Raw genomic sequence first — 14,263 nt, 5'->3', positions numbered from 1 at the left:
TTTCAATTAACATTTTCAATAGTATGAGTAATATTGGGACAAAAAAGTGGGGGAGGGGAGCCCGTTGCAACGTGTATGGACATCTGTTCCTATTTCAATTTAACTGTAAAATTGCTGATTTAGAAGCAGAACACTTGCCGACAAAGTCTCTATTTTGGATATTTTGTTATTCTTATTTGGATAAAATATCATGTTTATATAGTTGAACAAGTCATGAACTTATGATTATACGAATATATTGCGTATTTAACAAGCATATGTACCCATGTTTCCACTTGTTATATTTGCTTGTATTATAACTTGTAACTAAGCAATAATAAATGGAGAGTCATTTTCACTTAATATATGTATATCCCGTTAGATTTTTAGCGATGAACTCCTGAACGCGAGGTTTAAAATGAAATTTTATTATGTTTTTTTGCTTAAAGTTAAAATGAATGCTGTGCTGCATAAATGTACATGTATAGAGCGAGACGATCAATAGAATATAATCTTGGATATAATAAGATTAAGGTTAATGAACTTGTACACTGAGTAGATAACTACATGGTGTTGAATATAATGCAGGAATACATCGACAATAAGGCCAGAGCTAGTCAATAGCATCAAGTCTTCATCTCACTGAGGAAATTTCATCGAAAAAGTTTCAGTGTTCTATTATTACTGTCAAGTATAAGGAAAATGTGGCTTAAACCTTAAATGGCGGGGGTGGTTGTGTGGTGGGGTGGTGGTGGTGTGTGTTGTCTAGGTGCCACCTAGTCACCTTAAGGCCCAACTTGTTAGTTAAAAATTTTTAAAAAATCTATGGTGAGGGCATGAGGATGTTCGTTACAATAGATCCTAAGTTTAGGGAGTTAGGGTTTTAAAATTAACTATTTTCAGCACTAATTAATAAGGGGTAGTTAAAACTATTTTCCGATTTAATTAAAAATATTGATTTTTACAGTAACACCCCCCCCCTGGTAATACCCCCCGGAGCACAAGACTTAGTTTTACAAAAAAATATTGAGTTATCTTTTTATTTCCTCCAAAATAATTTTTGTTTATAAATCATATAATTACCGGTAAATTTATGAATTATTATAAACATGAACCAAAAGTAATTCAATTATAGAAACTTTTGAAAACTTAGTTGGAGATAGGGTACAGAGTCAATCAAATTAAAACTAAATCTTTGATCCGCTCCCACTAGGTTACTACTGTAGCGATCTAGTTGGAGCGAATCAAAAATCTAATTTTAAGGATGTACATTCCTAATAGGACCAAATTTTCTATCCTTAAATGTCCATCAAGTACATAATACTCTGACATTAAATTAAAGCATTCTATAGTAGGGAAGGGTTGCCCGTGAGAAAGTTTAAAAAAATTCACAAACTAAGCATTAATTAATTAATTACCAAAGATTGCATTGAAGTCTATGGGAAAAAGCATTTTTTGAAAATAAAAATCTAAATAATAAGAATATCATTAAATACTGCAGTGAAAAGATGTACTGAAACATTAGAAATAGAATTGCAATTTAATAAATATACATGAATTACATCATGTTACACAGTAGTTTTGTTATCATTAATTTATTACTCACAATCATATTACAAACTGAATTTAAAATTTACAAGAGTTATCTTTCTTCCAGTTCTTGCAATGCATATATTGCTTTTATGGAACATAATTTTACCTATAGGTAGTTTAAAGAACTTTTATTGGGAAAGATCTCTTTAAATCATTTCGATCGATCCATTGATCGATTGATCGAGAGAGAGAGAGAGAGCACTGTATTTTTCAAATTCAACTATGATTCCCCCCTCCCACACCCCTCATTTCATCCTAACATACAGTACGTGATTCCATAATCGTGACATGCGTGCATTCGAATCTGAATTCCCTTCGAAATAGAAAGCAATTCGAAACAGAATGTTTCTTAAACAATTCATTGTTAGTTTCTGAGCACTTAGATAACGTTTTCTGAAATATCTTTAATTTATATAAGAAATAAAATAAGTTCCGATTATGTTGCACCGCATTTATATAAGAAATAAAATAAAATTTACCGACTTATAGTTGCGCCAATGTCATATGACGCAATATATTGAGTTTGTTTGTAATTTCATTCTCACAATGTCCAGGCTTTATGATTTCGGAACTCGACACAAACCAATGGGTTCGGAAATCACAAAAACTTGACATTGTGATTATGCTGTAATTTTATTTTATTTTTCCCCTCCTTTTCATCAAATCTTCTTTTTTTTTTCGTTTCAGATCTTCGCAGTTGGAGCTCTCCGTTCGAGTATTTGTTGTCTTCTTTATCTCTACCGGATTCTTCTTCCTTCTGTTCGATTCATTTACACCAGTCACTACAATGCATTTTCTTCCAATCGCACGCCAGAAAAAAAGCCCGTCTACATCATCCAAAGAATGGAGAATATTATGGCATAATATACCCTCGTATTTAGTGAACAGCTTTAATTACGCAAAATCAAAAAAATGTCAGAAATATCCTAACTGTATTTTTTCAATGGATGGCAGAGATCTAAATAAAAGTGACGTTGTTTTATTCACTCAAGCATTTATGGGAGGTGTTCCCCCACCCAAAAGACCTCAGCAAATATTTATATTTAATTCCATGGAAAGTCCAGCTTTCATGAATCGGCCCTCGAAAAAGTGGGACGACAAGTTAGACTGGTTAATGTCTTACCGTAGACATTCAGATATACACAGGCCGTATGGCACTTTAGTGAAACGAGAAACACCGTTAGTGAAAAATTACACAGATGTGTTTAAGAAGAAAAAAGGCTTTGGGGTTTGGATGTCGGGACATTGCCCCGTACCATCTCGCCGTCGTGACTACATCAGAGAACTGAACAAATATGTCAAAGTCGACATGTTCGGTACTTGTGGTGATCGTGTATGTCTTAAACGGTCTCCATTTTTAAGCGAGTGTTTGAGAAACTTTTCTAGGGACTACAAGTTCTATTTCGCGTTTGAAAATAATATATGTAATGACTATTCGACAGAAAAATTATATAATTTATATTTTGGTAATTTAGATGTGATACCTGTGATAAATGGCCCCCAATCAGCCAAAGAGTATTTACCAAAAGGTACGTTTATAAGTGCTTTGGATTTTCCATCACCAAAAGCTCTGGCAGAGAAGCTTAAAGAAATTGCCGCAGATGAAAATGTGTTTACGCAATACCTTAAAGAAAAAGACAAATATTACGAAATTGGTATTCATGAAGTATTTTTAAATTCCATGTGTAAGATATGTAGCATTTTAGATGAAACAAATGGAAAGCCTCAACTACCTAATGGGACAATATGGCAACGCTTCTTTTCCAACGGAGGATGCTGAAGGATCTATTATGTGAAAAAATAAATAAAAAGAAGACAACAAATTAAATGCTGGAGTTCCGTCCTAGAAGTACAGTTGTCCAATACCCCCTCCCCCCAAGAATTCTTCGAGATATTTCAAAGTATCCGTTGGAAAGGTGCACCATTTACAATACATTAATTGTATGTAATTATATAACTGATAGCTATCATGAAAGTTGGAAAGGAGGGAAATCACTCAGGTTTACGTGTTAAATGATGCTTGTGTTCATGATATATACACTGTACATGTAATTTGTCTACTTTATTATGATTTAGTTGATAATGTTTTGAATGGACTTTTTGAAAATTTTATATCAGTATGACGGATATAGAAAAAAACTATAGTAACCTTTATTCTTCTGAATTTTTTTTGTGAGAAGAATTTCTAAAAGATTTCTCATGAGTTACAGAGAGCTGAAAACATGTCAAAAACTGAACACAGTCTGATGAAAAATATGTTAAAAATTTCTTTCTCTGTTATTTAGATGAATGAAAAAAGAATTGTATTTCAATATTTTGTAGCAAAAATGTTGTTTTCAAAATTATTTTTGTGATGTATGTGAGACACTAAATTCCTTGAAGTTTTGAGCATTTACTGTCTCTTTTCTGCTTTGATACAAACGCTACTGAAACTGTAAACATGTGCAAAAATACTATTTGTCAAATTTTAGGAAATGACTATGGTAACCAACACACACACAAGGCAGATTTTTGTCTGATATGAATTTAAGGTATCAAAAACTTAAAAAAAAAATCGATATCATTATCGTAAGTTTAAAGAATTTTTGTAGTCTAGTACCTTTGCATGCGACAGCTCTTAAAGCTTACTTTTTAAAAAACTTTGCATTTTTTTCATTTCGTTTACATATTTGTATCTCCGAAGAGTCTATATTTTAAAAGCACCTTTTGTCTTAATTCTAATGATTATAAGTGGCTGTTACCTCTTGTGAGGGTCATATCACGTTTCTAACAGATTGAAGTCTAAAATGCTGCATTGATATGCAACAAAGTGGAAATGAAAGAGGAAATCAGAAAAAAGCAAAAAGATGGAAATATTTAATTTTAAGATAAATATACGTTTATCAAATTAGTTAAAGCGTTAAATAAGTTATAACACTTCTGGTTATTGATGCTATTTCTTAGTAAAATATTAACAAACTGCAGAACTGTACTATATTTAAGTCACCTGAGTAAACTCAGGTGACCTATTGCTATCTGTTTTCGCCCGTCGTCGTCCGTCGTTCGTCGTGCGTTAACATTTAAACATTTTCAGCTTCTTCTCTAAAACCGCTGAACAAATTTCAACTAATTATGACATACAGCATCTGTGGGTGAAGGGGAAGAAAAATTGTGAATTTCATGGTGCCTGCCCTCCCTGGGGCCTGGGGGGTGGGGCAAAACCCACTAAAATTAGTGCAATCTTTAAAAATCTTCTTCTTTACTCCTGGACATCAAGCAGTCAAACTGTTGGTATGACTGTAATCAGCATTGAGTCCTCCACCAAAATTGTGAAATTCCTGACCCCAGGGTCAGGGGTTCTGGTGTTAGGGCGGGGCTCTATTGATTATATAGTGAGAATGCATTAATTCTTTGAAAATCTTCTTCTCTGCTCCTAGGTATTAAATAAACTAATTAAGTTCATAGTTATGATGAGCAAGAGTGTCTCTACCAAAATTGTGAATTTTATGGCCCCAGGGTCACGGGTTCTTGTGTTAGAGCGGGGCTCTTGATTATATAGTGAAAATGCATTATTTCTTTAAAAATCTTCTTCTCTGTTCCTGAGTATTAAATAAACTAATTAAGTACATAGTTATGATGAGCAAGAGTGTCTCTACAAAAATTGTGAATTTTATGGCCCCAGGGTCAGGGGTGCAGATGAACTATTTATATGGTTATTATGTACAAGGGCTTTTCTTCTAGAATTGTGAATTTCAAGGCCCCTGGGATACCAAAGGAGGGGGGGGGGGCTCTACTTATATACTAAAAATGAATCATTTGAAATCTACTCCTTTGTATTAATCAAACATTTTTGATAAGCAAGTGTGCCTTTTCAAAAATTGTGCAATGTGTAGACCTAGGGTCAGGGGTTTATTTGTGGTAGGGGCACTCCTGATTATTGCTGAATATTACTGATTAGTTGACATGCATTTTTGTTCCCTTACCCTGCTTATGGGTATTAAGTAAACAAACTAAACATTTGCTAAGTGTATAGTTATGATTAGCAATGGTGCCTCTTTCAAAATTGTGAATGCCATAGCATCTAGCTAAAAACATGAACCAAATTCAATCATTTGAAAGTTGTTGCATGATGCTCAGGTGACCTATAAGGCCCATGGGCCTCTTGTTATTTATAAAATTAATGTTATTGTATGAAATAAATTTGTTTTATATTTTTAATACACAAATGCTTTACTTGTCTTTTTTATACTGTACTAGCTGGTGATTGTCTTGATTTTTTTTTTTTGGGGGGGGGAGGGCTAAATAAAACTCCTCTCATGATGTTTACTAAATATTACATGTACAATGCAATATCCTACGGAAGCCCTGGAGGGACATTGACCACCGGCGATTCCATATGAGTGAAAAATGCACGAGATGAACATTAATCAACATACAATCAGTCATTCAAAATCTAAAGAGCAATGACAACTTAGAGCTTTTTTTGCCATGTAAATGTCTGAAAAATCAAAACTGCTCAAATTTTGGTGACAATACATTCAGTATCAATTAGGAACTTGGTAGTAGCATATCTTTTGAAAATGATGTCTTTTTCTTACTAATCATTACATAATGAAATCATGAGATGAATCATTATTCCACTATCTTGATATCTCTTGAAGAATTGACAAAAATCAAATTTAAACTATTTTCCAGTATTTTGTTTCATGTATAATGCAATTAAACATCTGATTGAAATGTCTTGTACATAGCGAGACTCGGAAATGTAAACGCAGAGGTACGCTTATTTGCTTGTTTATTTATGTATGTAAAGTCCTTTCAAGAATCGGTTTACTTGTATTGAGACGCCACCACTTGCCAGTTGAGGGCTGCAAATTTAGCTCTGTATTTGGCATTTAGGGTCTTTGAGCAGCGAAGGATCTTATTCTTGCTAGCACCTACTGAGACATGGGACCTCCATTTATACTGTCTTATCCAAAGGGTCACTGTCCACTTTGGAAATGGACGTAGAACAAACCAACAAAGAATCCCTTTGTTCTCGTGAATGTCCATTTTCAAGTCTCATTGCACCGAAAGAGTCAACTGACAGGGAATTGTATAGTAATGTTGAGCAACTATACACACGCATTACTTTATATTGCAGCAAATCAATTTTGTAAAGTATAACCATGAAATGGCATATATTTATGTATACTAAGCAAAGGCAATTCATTATATCAGATATCGTAGAGGAATAGGTCAATATAAGACCCAAAAGTTCTTCTTATACCCATTCATTGACATACTAAAATTATATGTAACGCCAACGAATTTGTGCATTTTTCCTTTCTGAAGACAGAAATTCTGAGACTTTTTCCTTTTAATTTGGATTTACAATTCTTGTGTCTCGATGTTTAAACGAAGTCACCGAGTTTTGTATTATACTGTCTGTTTCTTATTCTTTGCAGGAAGTGTTTATATTTCAAGTGAGTTGTTTTAGTCTTTTTCCTCCTTTTATCTAGTAAATGGAAACTTATTTTGTTTTCTTCAAAGTAAATTAAATGTATTACCTTAATTTTAAAGGATAAAAACTCTAAACGATTAAATCCTATAATTTTAAAACACAGGGCCTTGTGTCAAATATGAAAAGAATAATTTTGTTATTTTCATTGATAAGACTATTTTAATTAAATTATTTTTTACGGGGTGTAAAAATTAGCAATTACGCCCTTGTGTCATGGTTTACTTATGATATATGGTAGTGAAAATGATGGTCTTTCAATATGGATTATATGTTCGTAAATTTTTACCAAAGTGAAATATAATGAAAAGTTATATCTACTTTAGTTTCTAATATTTCATCTCTTTAACAGAGTATTTAGTTGCTAGATATAAATATACCAGAGTTTCTGTTGAACCGACCATCTCTCAAAAATACCCAAAGAATCAGGAGAATGAGAACAAAGAGGAGATTGATGATGAACACGGCGATGATGGTAGCAATGCAAGTGAATGTTCCAACTTCCAAAAAATCGTAGGTGTTTTACATGTATTTATAATTTAATCTTTGCTCACGTTGTTGTAAAATATTAATTTGTCTTTAGCAACATTAGAGGGAAAAAGACCTTGGCCTAGCTGTAGACAATTGCAAAGGTGTTTGTTTTATAAGTACCGTTTAGTACGCTTGCGTTCTTCATGTATATGAAACAAAGGTATTTGCTAGGAATTTATTTCTTAGCGCCGCGATTCAGTTGCCCGTATACGACTAAAACGAAAAATTAAGTTGACTGTTAAATCTTGCAAAATTGATGATTCCGTTCAGAAATTTCACACAAAAAACTATCCTTTTAAAAATTATGACCGAAAACATTGAAACCCTTTTCATTTTAATGTAGAAGAGAATCGCAAAATTACATTTTGGCCCTAATGGTTACTTCTCAAACGAAACTCCACAACCACTGTATTACGTAATCGACTGTTTTTAAAACAATTTTGGTACTTTATTCATAAATATTTTCCTCATTAGAACTTGAAATAAGTGGGCTGTTTTACTTTTTAGCAATTTTTCGAAATTGAAATGAAATGTTTTAAAATCATTTAATTTTTTAAAAAGCCTTGGACGAGATTTTCCTTATTTATACTAATTTTTATTTGTTGTTGATTCTGAACATATTAGAAAAACAATTCTCTCACAGATACATTGTACAAGTATTCCTTTGAAAGAATTTGGTTATATATGGAGCTCCACGCAATTCTCATGAAAACAAGCTAATTCAGAGAATTTGTGTCCCCCGCTTAGGGAAAAAGTAATCCATGTCCTGTTCGGGGGAAGGGGGGGGGGGGGTCGGATCCCCCTGACTGAATTTGTAGAATTATTAAATGTATACATGTATATTGAAGCAAATAAAATATGTCAATATGGATATAAAGATTTGATTACTTATTCTTTATTATTTGTATAGAAGATTCTTTTTATATAGAATATTTATCACCCTGTAATGATGATTTTATGAGTTTGTACGAGCCAGACCTCATATATTATTCATTTCACATGCTGAATACTATCATTTGATAAAAAAAAGTATTTAAAACAAAAAGAAAATGGATCAACAGGGATTCGAACCCGCGACCTCTCACACGTGAAGCGAGAGACAGACCACAAGACCACGTTGCGCTTCAAATATAGAAAATTATATGCAAACATGAAGTCACATACAAGTATATATATATTCACGTCAAATTGTGGATCGATGTTTGACATGATAGGTTCAATAATATGTACATAAATTTTACGCAATCTCTTTTCTAATTTTTTTAATGCATGGTGTCTGAATAATTTAACCTTTATTAAACAGTTCTAATAGATGTAATAAGAATATAAAGTCCGCCGAGAACCTGTTTTATACGTAATAACTCTCCTCGTGCTCCTGTGCTAAAAATAGCGACATGTAATACAATAAAATAAACGGGGCGGGACACTTTGAGAGGGGTGAGAGAGGTCCTAGGGAGTTTTGGTATAAGATTATATTGCAAAAGCTCAAAATCTTCTTGAAATATCGCCCGGAAAGGATAGCGTTACACAAAGACAGAATGTATAAATTTACGACCTTGAACTTTGTCCTTTAACCTCAAAATCAATAGGGGTCTTCCTTAGGCCAAAGGGAGTTGTTATGTAAAATTTCATTGCAAAAGCTCAAAGGATTTTCGAGATATCGCGCGGAGCCGAAAGTGTTATAACAGAGAGAATTTGCAAATTTATATCCTTGACCTTTGACATTTTGACCTCAAAATCAATACGTTTCTTCCTTAGTCCATAGGGAGTTGCTATGCAAAATTTCATTGCCAAAGCTCAAAGGGTTCTCAAGATATCGTGTGGAAACGAAAACGTTACAGACGGACGGACGGACAGACCCAAATTAATATCCCCCACTTTTCAAGCGGGGGACAAAAAATATGCCGTGTACACGTATCATTGCTGTTTTGTGGTCAAATAATGAAACTTTCCCATATTCATTATAGGTAAAATTTAGAAAAATTATTGCTGGTTCTAAAGAATTTTAAATATCAAAATTATTATTGAATTTTAGAAATCAAACATAACAATTTGTTCAAACAAAGCACAAAGTTAAGGGAATAAGCCGAAATATGGTCAAGCCATCTATAATCAATAATACTTAATAATGTATTGGTCTGGTTCTGATTTTAAATAGTATTGCAAAACAGACATACTATCATTATACTCAAATTATTAACATACTTCGGATCATAAGTGACACTGATCAATTATTGAATAAAGGGTATGAAAAGAGATGTAAATGAAGTTTAGATTTCTGTCAGATATATGACATCAGATGCTACGAGTAATTAACGATTAATATCCATATCAAAGACCGAACTCATAAATTGTATGTATTCACAAAGAGATATGGAAAAAAGAATACTAAAGTTAATTGAATGGGTGCAGATGACACATTTCAAAGAAACCTCAATTACGGGACACAAGTATAGTCCTCTCCTTAAATTTATTGATTGACTTTTTTCATGTCTTAAAAATTCTCGATTTACTTCCATCATAATTTTGCATAGTTTTTCCATAGGAGTATACGTATACGAAAAGTCTTCGAAAACATTCTTCTCAAGGACAGCAAAACTATTATTGGCCATTTTTATTTAGAAACATTCTCAGGTGGTGTAGATTCAAACTCAAATCATCCCAGGGGTTGGGTGGGGCTACAATGGGCGATCAAAGTTTTACATAAAGATATATAGTAAAAATTTCGAAAACTACTTTCAAAGAACAGTAAAGCTATGATTAGTCGATACATAGAAGTATCTTTGGGTGGTGTATACTAGTCTTCAGGTTTGCCCAAATTATGACCCTCCCCTGGGAGGAGGGGGGTGAAATTTCGCCACTGAACGTTTAAATCACACATAGGAATATATCGAAAAAATCTTTGTAAGTTTTCTTCTCAAGAACAGCAATGCCATGATTGGTAATTTTTATATCGAATCATCTACAGATAGTGTAGATTCAAGTTTGTTCAAATTATAACCCCAGGGGGATCACACTGAAAGAACGAACGTGTAGAGAAAAGTCACAGTCAAAAATATATATAAGCTTCCTTAGTTATTGTACCTTCAATTTTGTTCAAAACATAACCCTCTCCTTTTCAGGGTAGGCTCGGACCACTTACGTACTTAAGCTTGTCAATTATAAACTTATTGTTGCTCTTTTTCTAGTCACAGTGCTCAGGTGAGCTCAGGTGAGCAATGTTTCTCCTTAAGCTTTTCTTCATTTGTATCTAGTACAAATGCATGAAAATGTACCCCAAAATTTTGTATGGAAACTCTTAAAAGCAGCAATACTTCAGTCAAAAATTCGTGGGAAGAATTATACATTATTGAGGAACGTGTCGTCTGACCTTAAATATACCAAGTGTAATATATTGAGATATTTCAAAACTGCTTTTTGTTTTTTCATGACCTGTTTCTTATTTTTATGCTTTATTGACCTTTCAGATGTTTCAAACGTCAAAAAATTATAATTATGTCCGGAAGGAACGACAACAGAAACTTCAAAATGGCTGCAGTCGCTTTCACAAAAACTACACTTCGCAGTCATTTCTTGAAAGACTGAACAATAATATACAATTATATGACAATCTTGGATTCTTGTATTGCTGAATTCAGAAAGTGGGGTCTACTTTTTTTGAGAAAGACATTGAAAACGTTATTTGCTGGACTGGAATATCAAGTTCTGCAAGGTGACCGTATCCTCCATAACCGAACAAGGGAATTTGAGGGGTGTCTATCGAAATTGCCAAAATTCATGTTTGTTCGTGAGCCATTTGGCAGAGCCCTTTCTGGATATGTAGACAAACTTTTTGCTCCTAATCCTTTTTACTGGAAATTAACAGGACGACATATTGTAAAGACTGTGAGAGGAAGAAATGCAAGTGACTCATCACTGAGATGTGGACATGACGTCACGTTTCCAGAATTCATGAAATACGTGATTATCTCCCAAAAAACATCAAGAGACCGTGATCGGCATTTTTATCCAATGTTTGAGCATTGCTTTCCATGCAGTATAAAGTACGATTTTATTGGGACAATGGAGACATTTAGAGAAGACGTTGCACACCTACTGGGTTCTTTTAATTCTCATTTTTCTGTAGCATTACCATATGATTATTTTGGAACGAAATCTGATTTGAATATCGCTCAAGATTATGTAGATCAATTATTTTATTTTAAAAAAGAAACAGAAGTATGTGAACCATTTCATAAATCACTTCTACGACTCTGGCGAGATTTCCAGATAAGAGGAATAATACCCATAGAAGTCAAAATGCCTTTCACGTCAGCAGAAAAAACAATCACAAAATCAGAAGTGATTGATAAAATTACTGATATCATTAAATCTGTTCAAAATCGTACAAAATTAAAAGAGCAGAGATTTGAAGCAAAAATAGAAGCTTTCAGTCAATTTTCTAAAAATGTTATAAAGGAATATACAAAACTCTTTAGTGCTGATTTCGAAATATTTGGCTATCCCAAAACCCCAAGTTTCATAAGAAACCAGACAATGACTCCCTCTAAAAGGTTCAAATACTTTAATATTTTTGACGCGTAATGTTGATTTCATCACACAGTTTTGAATTTGTGGTGATGTTTTACTGATTTATTAGGAGAAAGTAATCAAAAAACTGTTGAGTTATTTTATAAAAAAAACTTCAATCTAGTCTGATGGAAAGGGAAAAAATCAATTACCATAGAAATAATCTTGTTAACATAATCTGTTGTGTTTTAAAGACATTTGTAGCATTTGAGCATTTAAGCGAGAGGGAGATAGAGAAAAACAGAGAGAGTCTTATTTAATTAAATCGAAGACGATGAAATTACATTTCCTATTATATTTCCTATAATTTTTGAAAAAAAGGTTAGAATAATCAAATATTCTTCATTGCTAATTTTAGCAAGTTTATAGCCTATTAATTGTAAAATGTATATGTACGAGGGTTGATCCAAAAGTTCGTAGAATTTCTTTCTAAAATTTTATCGTTTTACTAGTAAATGAAAGCCAACAACAGGCATATTTATAATATAGAGTCATAATGCAACAACATTGGAAAATTTCACCACTTTCCAATTAGCAATAAGGTCACACGAGCTCTCTGAAAATAGATTGTTGTGAAACCCGGGGGAAACGTTAACTTCGACGTTACGTCAAGTTTGATATGTCACGTCACGTTATAGAAGCATCTCACCCTAAAATGTCCATTTCAAATACGTAATTCTAGTAAAATGTTTCTCTTTTCTCCATTTTTTTTTTCAAGAAAAGGCTGGGTATCCTCTCGCACCAACTTATCTTCATTTTGCACTCATATTTCAAAATACTCCCCATCTTTCCATATGATGTTCCAATTTCAGTAGCAATGTCAAGAACAGTACGTCAGCCGACAACGTCCATTTACGCTTTTAATTTGTCTAGGGGGTAAACACTTAAATCAGAGCCTCAAAAATGCGGTCACACCTTTTATCAACGTCCATGGACGTTCTTATTTTTCTTAAATTTCTTATGCCACAGGAAAACCAATAACCAAAAGCATTTTTCCTCGGCTTATGTCAATAATATACGCATTTATAAACTAAGTATTCAGTAAAATCAGAAAAACTCTCACACAAATGTTTATAAAAGACCAAGCAATCGTAAAAATGACATGATTTTCGTTTTATATACCACATTAGGCAGTTTTTTCTCATTTCACTTATTAAGAATCAAAATGATAATATACATGTATTCCAAACAACCGTTTCTATGGCAACTGCCATAGAGTTAATATAATAAATATTTAATATGTTTTTTAATTTAAAATGCCGATATTCTCATTTGTAATTTTCAAGTATTTTCACTTAAAAATAAATAAAATACGAAGAAATTCCACGAACTCTTGTATCAACCCTCGTATATCCTTCATCTGGTATTGGTACATATAATTTATTACCTCTGATGTTTTGAAGGTCTTTGTTTGCTCTGCTCCTATTTTGTATGATTTTATGGACTTTTGATCTTGAATAATGTTCGGTATCTCCATATGTTTCATGAATAATTTCTACAGAAAAAATCTAAAATATTCATTCATATATGTATACTTTTGAAAAGTCGACTTAAGATAGGTGGCAGAATAATCCACTGTACTATTGTTCATCGTTCTTTAATAATGAAAAGATGATCATATAGCATAATGAACTTCAAAAATATATATGATACAACACTTTTCTACCAAGTTTGTCAATCTTTTGTACGAGGCTAATATAATGTCAGTTAGAGTTATCATTCCTGAGACAGTTTAGCCCAGACGGTGCTGTCTTCAAATTTCTGTGTAGAATACATTTAATGTATGAATAATTTAATTAAATTTTGATGTCTTTTTAATAATCGCCTTTTTAAAAATTTTAAAAAAAATTAACACTAAAGAAATTGATTTTGGAAAATTAAGTTTTTTCCCCAAAATAATTACATAAAAATCACAACCCTCTGCTTTCTGGCACAAATGCCTGGGAAGGTATCTCAATTTTTTTGCGAGAATTAAAGTAGTAAAACGTCAATGACAACTGCAAAGTCAACACACTTCTCAAAGACAAAACAATTAGAAATTATAGTAAATAATAATTCATACCCAAATACATGCAAATATATGTGAAATAGATGGAATGTATCCTTATAAAC

At 32.8% G+C, this 14,263-nt stretch overlaps 1 protein-coding gene and 1 pseudogene across 1 annotated transcript; both read left to right on the top strand.

Annotated features, from left to right (window-relative positions):
* Positions 1-2,104: 2,104 nt before the first annotated feature.
* Positions 2,105-3,605, top strand: LOC134236160 (glycoprotein 3-alpha-L-fucosyltransferase A-like). The gene has a single exon (XM_062718338.1). It carries the CDS (start codon positions 2,360-2,362, stop codon positions 3,350-3,352), a length of 993 nt encoding a protein of 330 aa, XP_062574322.1. The 5' UTR covers positions 2,105-2,359; the 3' UTR covers positions 3,353-3,605.
* A 2,946-nt stretch (positions 3,606-6,551) lies between these two features.
* LOC134236136 (carbohydrate sulfotransferase 8-like) lies at positions 6,552-12,166 on the top strand (annotated as a pseudogene).
* Positions 12,167-14,263: the final 2,097 nt, after the last annotated feature.

Source organism: Saccostrea cucullata, unplaced genomic scaffold, assembly GCF_032062105.1.
Source record: "Saccostrea cucullata isolate Sc308-1 unplaced genomic scaffold, CSIRO_AGI_Scuc_v1 ctg765, whole genome shotgun sequence".
Lineage (NCBI taxonomy): Eukaryota > Metazoa > Mollusca > Bivalvia > Ostreida > Ostreidae > Saccostrea > Saccostrea cuccullata.
The sequence above is the reverse complement of the archived record's forward strand: the minus strand, read 5'-3'. Positions and strand labels throughout refer to the sequence as shown.

Coding starts and splice junctions, on each gene's coding strand:
- LOC134236160 (XM_062718338.1), top strand. CDS start 2,360: ATGCATTTTCTTCCAATCGCACGCCAGAAAAAAAGCCCGTCTACATCA.